The sequence below is a fragment of the Sinohyriopsis cumingii genome, chromosome 8, assembly GCF_028554795.1.
Source record: "Sinohyriopsis cumingii isolate HCF-2022 chromosome 8, ASM2855479v2, whole genome shotgun sequence".
NCBI classification, from domain to species: domain Eukaryota; kingdom Metazoa; phylum Mollusca; class Bivalvia; order Unionida; family Unionidae; genus Sinohyriopsis; species Sinohyriopsis cumingii.
The window spans coordinates 98,756,300-98,770,021 of NC_142968.1; the positions used below are offsets into that span (position 1 = coordinate 98,756,300).

General features: G+C 34.1%; 1 protein-coding gene across 1 annotated transcript; it reads left to right on the forward strand.

Moving 5' to 3' along the window:
* Positions 1 to 987: 987 nt before the first annotated feature.
* Positions 988 to 13,197, forward strand: LOC149794219 (uncharacterized). Its single transcript, XM_089966544.1, has 4 exons — positions 988 to 1,630; positions 9,879 to 9,929; positions 10,929 to 11,028; positions 11,519 to 13,197. Exons 1-4 carry the CDS (start codon positions 1,273 to 1,275, stop codon positions 12,378 to 12,380), a joined length of 1,371 nt encoding a protein of 456 aa, XP_089822670.1. The 5' UTR covers positions 988 to 1,272; the 3' UTR covers positions 12,381 to 13,197.
* Positions 13,198 to 13,722: the final 525 nt, after the last annotated feature.

Below are 13,722 nucleotides of genomic sequence, written 5' to 3' on the forward strand. Positions count from 1 at the left end.
ACGAGCAACTCTTTTGTCATACGACGATCTCTCTGGATCTATGAATGCTGGTAAAGTGAAGTCAAACCGTTCAGTGGAAAACAAGAGAGAGAGAGAACGAGAGAGAATTTTATGGTCAGTATTAATGTTGATTAAAGGAGAATAATAAGGTAGATCAACTGTAAATATATTAAAATGTTTTAATTACCTCTTGTTGGTTCGTCCTTTCACTTAGTTTCTATTCCACTCTAATTTCCATATGTCAGTACGTGAATACCTGAGCGTTCAGTGTGTACATTACGCCAACGTGTTCGTAGTGCTCTACTTTCTTCATAAAACAATCTTTCATGTTCAAATCATAAGTATGTCTTCTATTGATATAATCAATGTGAATAAAATTAGAAACTTAAAAATAATACAATCAACTTATCAATTTGCAAATGTGATTGTGAACTGCAGGAAAATGCATGTGACCACATTTACAGCGGACACATTCGAAGGAATGTGAATTCATACACTCGTTTAATACACAGTTGCCCGGAGCATTCCTTAACTCATTCAAAGTGCAAATATGTGTATTTGTATGTGCTATAAATAAGAAATATGTATAGTATGTACCCTGTATCATTGATATACCACTCGTTGTATAAATATTCCATTAAAAGGAACTCGGCAAGCCTCGATTCATTCTAATTAAAGATGTATGCATCTCGTGGTATATCACTGACACAGCGTAGATGCTATACATATACTCTCTCTCTATCTCTCTCGAAGAAAGATAAAGATTTCCGTTTCCTCAAAGCGTGTGCTCTCTCGAATGTACAATGGAATATACATTTCCGTCCCTATCCCTAAACCTTAATCTATCGAGACTTTGAAGCGAAATCAAAAGAATGCTGTCCCATAATGATTTACACGCCTATTATGGACATTTAGTCAAGTATGTGTTCCATTAATCAAAATATTTTGTGAAAGTTCTCAATCCTTAACAGATTTATTTCCTTTACGAACGTATTTCATTTGCCGGTTATTGTAAAAAGCGTTATAGAATACTTTACATATTTATGGATGTTTAGAGACAACAACAATCTTCCAGATTCTGCAAAGTTGAGTAGGTTGTGTGAGACGTCGGACGCAAATTCTGTTATGAACGATGAGCTAAATTCAATGATAGTGCCCACACTGGAAATGACATCCGACGATTCTTGGAGCGGTGTATTGTTTTAAACAATCATATGAAAAATTGGTATCACTTAAACACCGTGTCTAATTAATGTACAGCAATGCGTAATAATGTCTTACTTACATGTTTTGTTTTGCAGCTTGATGTATCTTGTCTCTGCAGACAAAACCGTTCAAGGCATAATTGGGCGAAATGTATCTTTTTCATGGACTTTTGGGAATAGAGCGAAGGATCCATTCGAAATAGCTCATAACTCATCAGTTCTCGCTCGGGTATGGTATGTTAATTATGTTGATCAAAGTGAACACACAGATCGAATAAGAGTTGTGGTAGATAAAACTGTGCATGAGACAATCACGGTGACTGTGCACATTTTGAACATCACGATAAATGATAGTGGGATGTACAGGGTGAACAGACCATGGTATCTACGGGACCTGAACGACAGTGTTCTTCTGCAAACGTTTGGTATGTAGCTCAAATTATATGTAACTAGTTTGTAGTTGTTGTTGTAGGGTTTAACTTCATATTTCATCACAAGATAGGCAATACATGGGGGCCAGTATAAATGGTGGAGGAAGAGCCCTGGCAAACCCCGGGAAGAACCACCGACCAACGAGAAGCTACTGGCAGGCTTTCTCATGGACCCACGTTAGCCGAGCCTGAGACTCGAACCCACGCAGACAGAGGTGAGATCGCAGTGATCTGGAACGGCGAGCGCCTTAGACCACTCGGCCACACTGGGCCCCTTTAGCCAGGTATATTATGCGTTAGTGGCTAAATGGAAGCAAATATGGTTAACAATAGAACCCATTATGCAATGTGATTAATTTTGAAGCTAAATTTAAAGTACGTGTATTTTTTCATAAACCTTTTGAGGGGAATGGTTTCTATGATATAATCTCTGTTCGTTCTTACGTACGTACATGTATAAGTAATATTACGTATCTTCTTAGTTATTATACCTATACAAATCTATAATCATATCACATACATACTCATCAACATGTACACAAGAGTATTTCAATATTCATGTATGACCTAAAGAAATATATTTTTTTAAAATGTTTTATAGATTACGTTCTGTACGCTGAAGCTAAATGCATATATATTTTGTATGTATCATGAGTGATGCCAATAGCGGTGATGTATCAAAAATAGGTTCTATATTATTGCTTTCAATGGTCATATTTATTGCGGACGGAGATTTGGCCACAAGTAGAACAGTATGAGCAATACAGAGATACTATACATCACCTAAAAATGCGAAATTGATTCAAAAAGTTTACCCAAAAGTCTGCACTATTCCGTCCACATATCTGTGATTCAAATCCCATCCTGTTACACCTTACGTGTCTGTATCCATCTGTTAATTTTGAAAATTGGAGTTGTTGGTAAGTACTAGCGCAGAATGTGCCCTAACGTCCTATGTTGCAATCAGTATATATGCAGAGAGGTCAGACATTTATATTTTTTCATTCCATGACATTGATTTGCAGCAGTGGTCGTGTATAATTTTGTAGAATACATTGTTTAGTCTTGAAATATGACAGTTTACTGTTCATTTAAAATATCTTAAGTTCTAATTTTGTACTTCGGACAGAATATTTTTGATCCCTGTTGTAATTGATATTGATACAAGTGGCATCCTTTTTTTTTTCAAAATATACATTATGAGCCAGACAAGCAAGCGTTTTCAGTCGGAAAAGTTGATATATTTGTAGATAATGCCATAATACACAGGAGTCAGATTATATTATGGTATTATACTAGAGTGACATGAACGCCTTAGACAACATAATTATGTTCTTTCATTGTCGATGACCTTATGAAATGACCTAAAACATGGTATTCAGCACACACTCCAGTTTTCAGATTCCATTATATATAGATTCATCAAAATATCTTATGGAACGTTAGATTTCCTGCCTGAAAATTTAACTTAAGCTTCTTGACCTTCAATATAATAATACGTATGTAATATATGAAATAATGTCATGAAATCTTGGAAATGAACTTGTTAGGTTTCATCATTCTAAATATGGGATTTTAATTCAAAACCATTCAGGCAAAGCTATGCATATTTGCTCATGACTGTTGCTTCGAGGCTAAGATATTCAAAGCCACAAAGACGAAGATACAAATGTGTAAAATGTTTGATAAGATTACTTCCAACGGCTTAATATTTCAGTCAAGACATTACAAGTAACTTTGTAGTTACTTTTCATTACTTGGCATTTATAATATTAATTGTGGTTCCAGACACATCGTATCAATAATTTATTTTAATAAACTTAAAGAGCTTCTCAGCTTAGTGTAACATTCACCCTGCAAATAGAGTTATACATGTCTGTCATGACCTTAGGTTGTGATGCATGAATAATCTAGGTTGTACCTTACTATTAAGATCCTTGAAAATTTCTGAGCTAGAACTATGACCCAAAAATAAATTATTCTGAGCTTGGTCTTAACCTAAAAGAACGCTCCATGAAAAATAAATGAAACATTCATAGGTTTTCATGTAAACATATATTTCCTCAAACTACCTCAATGTATTCAGATTAACAGTCTTGGTACAAAACGTGACTAACTTAAAAAAGTCGCTTTATATATTGTAGATAAGATCTGACAGTAGTTCAAACGATACGTTGCCAACACCCTCAAGCAATGACTGCACAGAGTTAAAGGTTTCACTCAGTTCTAGGTAACAATGTAGGGCTTCTGCTCAAGAATCTGAACATATCTAATTACATTTACCTGAGCATAACTTAGAAAGAGGTCCCTGATTGCACTACGTGACACCATTAAGTCACGGGTCACAGGATCATCAAATTTCATATATATAGCCGTATATACGACTTTTCAACCTGCACCCCCTTCCATCTGCCAGCATATTATTGGTAACAATTGACGTGTTTGGTGTGAAAACCATAAAGCGTGGACACGAATCTCCTTTGCATACTGAAATTATTTGTTTTTAAAGCTGTGTTCTCAACAGTGTCCACGTTTTGAACAAGAGAGAAATTTCATACACAGGGTCACTCCCCAGGCCTGTATATCTTCATGTACGTCAAAACAAATATATGGGTATATGGTAGAAATGTGAACATTTTCACAGTAGAATAAGACCTGTGGATGAAATCCAAACTATTGTTGCTTACGTGTATGCATTGACGATGACACAGATCATTGATGTTTTAATTTCTCGCACATTAATTACATTTGCCCTCAATTTGTGTTCGGAAACTGAAGCATTATTTGTTTAATTCAATGCTTTTCATCGGACATTCAATGGCATTTGTCGCTGTTGCGTTCCTCAAATTATTAGGTATCCAGCGTCTATTGAAGTTGAAGAAAAACAAAATTTGATTTATGCCCTTCAGATGATAATAATGAAGTTTTTATCTACATTAAGAGGTTGAAAGACAGTGGGCTTCGTTGTTAAAATACACATTTTAAGGTATTTTAGTAGAAAATAAATGCATTGTAGAAAGAGAACGAAAATGCACATGGAACTGAATTTGTAATGCATACCATGTGTGTAGAATAAATGTTGATAAAGTAATTGAATCGTCATGGAACAGTGACATTTTTAAAAACCAGCTAATCAAATACTAATAATAATACAAATGCAAATAATACTGCTGTTCCTACTTATAACAATATCTTCTGTTTCTGTGTCAGCTAGGAATTATTGTCTTTTACATCTACATAAAATAAATGTTCATGGCATAACATTCCTAAACTGATTGATTTATTTTCTATATTTATCTATTGCAAATGTTGGAGGCAACTACCTTTTCGTTCAATGATTATCGTTGTGATTCTCAATTTATCACCCACACACTCACCCCCCCTCCACCCCCCAATATACATACATACATACATACATACGGCAATGTTCGCTATTTATGATCCCGCATCCCATACAAACACATGAAATTATTTGCGTGGATACAGCTTTGTCGAGTATGAAATCAATGGCATTAACGTTACTTGAAAAGGCACGCTATGTCAATGTGTTGCATTGAGACCTTAGAACGTTTATTGACATGTAGTCTGAATAAACAATAGAAACTAGTTAAGGTCCTTAAAGTGAGAATTAATGTAAGGAGACTCAGGGACATATCGGGAACACTTCACGTTCATTTGAATTAAAGATAACTTTATATTACGAACATATACATATATTTATCCTATATTTTTCATTATCAGTTATTTTCTTCTTTGTCCGTCTTCTTATTGTATATAATTCAATCAGTACAACCGGGTTGTCTTCAAAGACACTTTTGTTGATCTGGGATGTTGGTTTTGTGAACCATTGCCATTTTGTACGGTCCTCAGCTTCTACGGCATGACGCTGAATTTATTGTAGATTATTCAGTGAACTCATATACAAATAGTCACATTAGCAAATCTGAAACTGAGTTTCAGTCAACAATTTTCTCGACTTTTAATACTGTCTGTTATTGCTGCTAGAAAGTGTGTGTGTTTTGGATTTTTAACGTAGCTTTAAAAACATTTGAGTCATATCGCTACGACGTCTTTGTGACAGTTTACAGTGATGTCTAGCACTGGGGCATAATGCCGCAGACATGTAGCATGATGTCCCACCCAGTCACATTATCCTGACACCAGGCCGACCAGTCATAACACTAACCTCTTAAGGTTGAGGGCCAAGCGAGGCAGCTGTGAGTACCATTTTTGTAAGTCTTTGGTATGACTCGGCCGGGGATCGAACGCACGACCTCCCGCATCCGAGGCGGATGCTCTAACCACTTGGCCACCGGAGCGGTTATGACGATATTGGTATTGAGTTTATTATTATTATTATTATTATTATTATTATTATTATTATTATTGTTATTATTAGCAGTAGTAGTAGTAGTATACTCACAGACAATGTCCAACTATCTTAATAAGCCGGTGATTTTATTTTGAATTCTACATGAGGAGGTCTCAGCGTCCTGTCTTGTAATATTCGGAGTATATAACACCTTTTCTGCTTATCTCTACCCGATGAAGGAACAAACTTTGCCCAGTTCCATCTGCAAATCGGACAGCAGTCTGCAAGGCAGGAAAGACTCACTTCAGAATGTTCTTAGATCATTGTGATATCTAATGTTAACTGGATGGGATGAATTGCACCTACAATATTTAAATAGGTTTTGAATATATGATAATGTAACAACAGGATGTTCGATATATTAAGATTTACCTATGGCGGGCTGCCAATGGACTTACTAAATTTTCCCGTTATGTATAGTTGTTCATTGAAGCAAAATTAGGTCCATACGTTGGTAAGTACTTCTTTCTATGATAACGTGTTTGATAAATGCGTCCTGAAACTTGCAGTGAAGTTTCATAAAAACATTTTGAGTACAATGCTCAGTTAAATAAACTAAAAATGTAAAAAGAGTGAAATTACTAAAACCCGTTTACACTGATTGCTGGTGCAAGGTAGAACATTTATCAATATATGTATGTATGTATGTATGTATGTATGTATGTATGTATGTATGTATGTATGTATGTATGCATGTTTAAAGTTTAAAGGCACGTCAGCACAAAGTGTCTATATAGTGTCAATCAAATATAATGTTTTGACATATATATTGATCTTATTTCCTATTATAAACTTTAGGAAAGTAAATTATTTTAAATCGACTGGATCATAAAAGTATGAAAAGAAACAAAAAAATTATTAACATTCTTTGAACGAGGTATAATATAAAAAGATAACAGTACAATATATAAATCATTAAAAAAAATGGTACACATGTACATACACCATGTCCTTTCAAAAAGAACAAATATTGTCCTTGTGGAATTTAGCATGAAGTTTCGTAATTGAATTCACGTCATAAATGGCTGATTCACAGCGGGGAAGACAAGGATATGCTCCGCTGTAAGTTGACATGTTTAAGGTCTGTAATCTCTTTAGAAGGAGTTCACGAGTCACGGTGTGCATCCTACACGCTACTGAAACAATAACACCCCAAGAGAGCGATTTTATCTATATCAGGTATACCATTTTCAAATGGTCTGGTAGGTTTGATGTTCCGAAACATGTTTGTTAATTTTTTCTTCCATAAAGTTTTCATAGTATATAGAAGATGTCGATTTCCATATTATTTGAAGAAGCGATAGATAAAAACAAGATCAATTAATAAAACGATAGATGGAAAATAACGCCAATTAATAACAGCATAAATTCAAATTGATTGTGATATATTTCAAGAAATAATGATATTAAAATTAGAAAGGAAATCCAACCCTGCTCTTATTAGTGTTCCTATATTGCGTGGGTATATATTATGAAGGATGCTACCTTAATATTGTACCCAAACTGAACCATTTATTTCTTTTGTCTGTCAAATTTAATAGTTTTTTTGAAGCTGTTTTTAAAAATGCAGAAAAGTTAGAACCCTTGAATATCAGTTCTATATTCCTCCTAATCTCTAGGACACTTTTTTAAACGAGTTATAGCCAAGTTTAATAAGCCAGTAACATGTCGCTCCCTGTTTTACACTACACGAAGCACATTCGATTTCTCGCGGCACAAATATGTACAAAAATGTATTGATTTTATAAATTGTTTTATTGACTGTGCAGGTTACTTTACATTATCAGTAAATCTAACAGGCGTTTTATTGTGCCGATAAAAGATTTGTCGTTTAGTATCTGCGGTTTTGGAAATATATACACTGGAATTGTAGGCGGCTTACTGGTGAAATACAATATGCTTAAATACCATATCGTCTTACAAGAACTGATTTTTTTGTTGCTATAATGTTTCAAATATAGCGGTATTTTGATCTTTGCCTTGTCCCATCAAATTACTCATAGAGGCTTTATACGTCTTTGAATAAACAGAAGTCATTTACAGTACTCATTTTGTTTCCTTCAGAAACTAATAATTCATCGATCACAACGATGAGACAGAATGCAGATACTAGAGTTTTTTTTAAAAATTTTTCAGGAATAGTTTTACCGTTCTTATTTTGATCTAATGAAATGAACTACCTTTTCTTACGAATTAGGCTAAAAGAAAAAGTATGTGTAACCATAGATCGCCAGTATTTAGCAAAATTTACATTGATTCATCTCATCAAGAGTTTTCATTTAGAGCCACAACGCCGCCGTTATATGCAAAATATAGTAAATGCCAAATCATCTGAATAATATAGAATCTTCATAGATATGGTTCCATACATCGGTTGGTGTCCTTAAATCTAGATAATATCGACAATTATTTAATCACACTATGAGCCTTGCAATTTCTCCCTCGAACCGAGGAACCCTGATATTTTTCACATGCTTATGAATTAGATGTTGATCGACGATATCCGTGGATCAACCTTTTCGAATGATGGTATACAAGATTTGATGACGTCACCGTTGTAACCAGACGAATCCAACGCCACGCTATGTCGGATACGGTTTGTGAACCTTATGTGATACGTGTTTATTATTTCGCTTTTGATATGATGTAGTACTCGGCCTACAGTTTACGTGTATTGTTTCTTTAAAGGCATAACTGACGAACATTATTTTCAAAAGTCCTTGTCGTATGGTTAAACATTAATTGAGAAATACGCAACAGACGGGTTTGTCTTCAGCCGAAAATATTCTAGCGGCCAAGCTGATCACCAATATTCACGAAAGTCCATTTTGTATTCAATGCATATTATTTCTTTTCTGATACATTAAAAAATTTGAGTCTATCTCTCTTCGTTCCATCTCGAGTCAGTGTGTCCGCCACGTTAGAATATTGTTGTTATTAGATTAATCATTTACGGACTTTGTCGAATGTATGATGTCACTACTTTTAGAGCACTCTCGAAAAAGAGCGGAGTTACGAGCGACTTCGGTGATTGAAATAAGTGGTAGCACCTCTTAATTCTAAACTGAATATTTCAACGTTGTTCTAACTTAACATTGTGATTATTTCAAGGACATTTAATGTCATATAATGTTTACAAAAATAAATAATTTCCTTCCCATGTAACCTTTAGTTAGGTTGAACGAATGGTGAAATGTATGAAAAACTGCGGTATTGGGGCTTTAACATCATTGAAAGTTTAAGTAAAAACAATAAGTTATTAAACATTGCATATGTTTGGGAAAGGATCCACAATCCGGTGATTACCGTTAATGGGACATCAGACCATATAGATTATTTTATGACCGGTATGAGTAGTAATTTGTCTAACCCAGGGACATTCCATGGAGTCCGTCTCAAGCTGGTTCCGGCTTGTTTGAAGACATTTATTTATAGCACAAAATGTGATTTCGAATAAGCTTTGGTAAGAGATAGACAGTGGTAAAAAAAAAAAAAAAAAAAACCATAATACAAATATATAAATAGAGATGAAACGAAATCTATTGTCAGCATCTTTTTTTTTCTTCAAGTTGCTTTATATATGTTCTTCGACGAAATATTATACCACTGCTTGCTTTCTCTACATTAAGGATGAAGCTTTACCATGAAATACAAATGAAACTGAGACGGAAGGAATTCATTGTTTTGAAAGAATGGTTGCTTTGGGGATTGACATTTTTATTATTTGCTGCAATGTTTAACATGTCTATATTTAGATATATTATTGATTGCAATTCGAAGCATCTTGCACATTAGATTCAGGGACAGTATGTATCTATCAATAAATCAATGAGTCCATAGAAAATTCACTTTGTCTTTACTTTCTTTCAGACATTATTTATTACACGACCGTATCGATGAGCCCTGAACGAGACGCAGAAGGTACTGTATATATGTCAAAACTGCCCCAGTCTTCATACAGGACTTCGCATTCGTATGGTGTTCTCGTAGAAAATCTTATTACAATAAATTATTGGATCCGTTTGCGTCTATTACGATAATTCGTTCCAAATAAATGAAACAACGCACTGTTTTCCTTCAAAGGTTCGTGACATGTACAACCTGAACAAACACTTGTGACCAAAACCAGTAAAATGGTACTTCCATGACCTTAGAAACGAAATAATGATTTAAACTGCAGACTCACTCATTTGCACACATCCTTATATTGCTGTCGTTTTCACTACAATGACAAGATTACATGGCCTCTCCGCTCAGTCAGACTTGATACTTGAGATTGATACATTTACATATCATAATGCTTTATAAACAAATCTTTATTCACACAGATTCGCGTATCCCATATCTGTCGTTGTCACGTTCTCTATTGTTATTAGTACCGTCAACCTCTTGAAGTAAATTGTCAATTCTTATTCAGGTGAGTAACGCCCAACACTATAATACATTTATCAGTTATACAGTTAGAAAAACTAGACATGTGAGATATTTTCACGATATACAAATGAAACGTGTTAGTATTTAATTAATTCCTAGTATGGATTTTAAAAAAAATGTCATCGATGTTTAAGTCTCCTTACTGTTAGTTTGACAAAAGACTCTAAATTCATGCACCCTTCCATCCCAGCTGAATATCGTCCCTATTTGATAAAGGGGTGATGCATTAGACCAGATAAATTACAGACTAGTACCATCATTACTAATGTTAGTTAAATTTTAAAAGAAAACTTGACTGTAAACTCGCATACAAGTATGTTGTTAATATTTAAAAGTGAGTTGACTTGTATCCTGACTTTGAGCTACGTCGTTCTTCAATGTTTTGATTCTTGATCATATACGGGACCGTTTAGATTAATTTCGGTTGCCAAGAAGAAAGAAAAAAAGAAACCCCCCATAATAAAATAGTATTTCTCTTTCTTTCAGCCATTCCTTCCAAATACCGTGTGGCCGTAATTATTCTGGGAATTGGATCTATTGTAGTTGCTGCAGTTTGTGTCTCTCTCTTGCGCAAGTCCAAAATATGGTAATTATTATTGGCAATGTATTATATATATATATATATATATATATATATATATATATATATATATATATATATATATATGAGACAAATACAAAAACTATATGTACGATAAGATGCACATATTCTTCTTTATATATAAACATTTGTTTCTGTCACACTTATTTGTTCTCACAAAGTATACATTTAATTGAAGCTAATATTTGCAAGAATGATGACGGTGTTAAATAAATTCATTACATCATATCAGAAAATATACTGAAAAGAGAATAAATGCTTTGTAATGACAAGAAAACTGGTTGGTTAAATTCATGCAATTATTTTGTTTTGTGTGTGAGTAGATGTGTGTCTGAGAGAAAGAGATGACACAAACAAAAACAAATAGGATGATTTCCTCGCATGACATATACCCTGACGGATGATCTGGCATATATATATATATATATATATATATATATATATATATATATATATACGGCTTTTTCTTTCTTAGCTTACGTTCGGACATAGTAGCAAGTAGCAACAGGCGTACAGATTCTAAGATAGATACTAGAGACGAAAATCTACAGGAGGTAATCGTGTCTGGAACGTACTGGACAATTGTAAGCAACGCAGACGGAGAAATGAACACTGCTATGGAAACGGATGTTGAACAGCACAAAGAACTGCTACTAACTGGACGAGATATTTTCCCGACAGATAATGAATTAGAACAGTCAATGAGGCCAGATAACGTCAAAATGAATGAGTTGCCAGATCCAATTCACTCTGATCCTTTAAAACGTGACCCGGCCATCCATCCAATTCAGAGAGATAGTGTTGAACCTGATGCGTATATCCATCCATTTCATTCAGATCATATGGAACTTAATGAGTCAATCGATCCAATTCAGATAGATAGTTTGGAACCTGATGAATATATTCATTCAATTCACTCAAATCCTGTGGAAAGTGATGAGTCAATCCGTCCATTTCACACAGACTTTGATGAGTACATTTATCCAATTCATTTAGACACAGTGGAACACAATGATTTAATTAACCCAACTCCCTCAGACACTCTGGAGCCTGATCAAAATATCCATCCAATTCAGTCAAATTCTGTCGACCGTTCTGTGGAGATCCATCAAATTCACTCAGATGACGAGGGACCTGATGTGGACATTCATCAAATTGATTCATATGATGTGGAACTTGATGATGGCATTCGTGAAAGTTACTCAGACCACGTGGAACGTGATGAAGACAGTCATCCAAGTCACTCTGATGATGTTGAGCTTGATGCGGACATCCATCCAAATCACCCAGATTCTGAGAATAAAATGGGTACCATGCACTTCGCAAAGATCCTATGAATACATGCTTAGGGTACAAATACCAAGCAGAGTGTTTTAAATACACTCATTAACAATGCGCACATGATCAGTCGCAAAGAAGTGAAGTAGGCATTTATTTACATTAGTATTCGGACTTATATTGTATGTCCTGATGGGAGGTGAAAAAAATCCATATGAAACTGGTGATGAATCAGTACACTTCGATATAACTTTTAAGATTTTGGGAAGACAATGGTAATTATTCATTCATTCATGAAATATAAATATTCTAAACTCTAACTATTCTAACCAATGTTTTCTGGTTTGAACACCTAGAGCAACATTTCTATGTATATATAAGAATGAAGTTCAGAAAAATACTTATGCTTGGAATGTCATAAAAAATCTTCCAAAGTTTATTAATTCATGCAAATAAAATAAATGTTTCAGTTATATGGTGCATATTCGAAGAAAATATGTACTTTAATTTGTCATTTTTTTGCATAATATTGCATTTACATAAAGCTTCATCACATAGATGCAAACACACTCTGATAACACAGATATTACTCTGATGTGTTGTTAAATTTGTGGCTATGGTGTAAAAGTTGATCAGGTTCTCCATATTTGAGTGGACCATGGTAATTGTTTGCAAGATTTCACACGATATTTGGAAAAATGGTCAGTCCTTTTTGATAAGCATTATTAACATAAATATGTCCTGAACATATCTGTAGATGAGACTGTAAATGTAGTTGCATGATGACAGAAAAAGCTGTTGTGAGGGACACCCCTCGTATGGTCATGTATATAAAAAATTGTAAATATTGAATACAAATAAAGTTTCACCCGTAAATATTCTTGACAAATTGTATAATTTTCATCAGTTATATATATATATATATATATATATATATATATATATATATATATATATATATATATATATATATATATATATATATATATATATATATATATATATATATATATATATATATATATTTAAATGATTTTAGTACACTCATTTAATTAAATAACATATGCCAGTGTTGTGGCAATTTACTAGGTGATGACATTTGGTACCCTCGTCATTGACTTATTCCGTCAGAAAAAACGTCTCGACTTTTTAGGTGAACACAAACATTAAGTAGTATGAAAGTGGGGCTTTCGCCTTTTTATTACCTGTTGGTCAGACTGACACGCGTTCTCGCCCCAATCCCCCTCAACACTTTTAATTTGGTACACGGAGATTTAAAAATACACGTCATGTGAGTCAGTCAATCAGGGAGTAGTGACCTCAAAGGTATTCCCAAAGAGGGCAAAAATATATGCTTTCATTCTAAGCGAAAAATAAGTTTATTGTGATCGTAGAAACAAA

What these genes read in the sequence shown, in the direction of transcription:
- LOC149794219 (XM_089966544.1), top strand. Translation starts at nt 1,273, where the DNA reads ATGTCTTACTTACATGTTTTGTTTTGCAGCTTGATGTATCTTGTCTCT. An exon ending in CCCTGAACGAGACGCAGAAG is followed by an intron (nt 9,930 to 10,928) that starts GTACTGTATATA and finishes TCTTTCTTTCAG; the next exon opens with CCATTCCTTCCAAATACCGT. An exon ending in TTGCGCAAGTCCAAAATATG is followed by an intron (nt 11,029 to 11,518) that starts GTAATTATTATT and finishes TTTCTTTCTTAG; the next exon opens with CTTACGTTCGGACATAGTAG.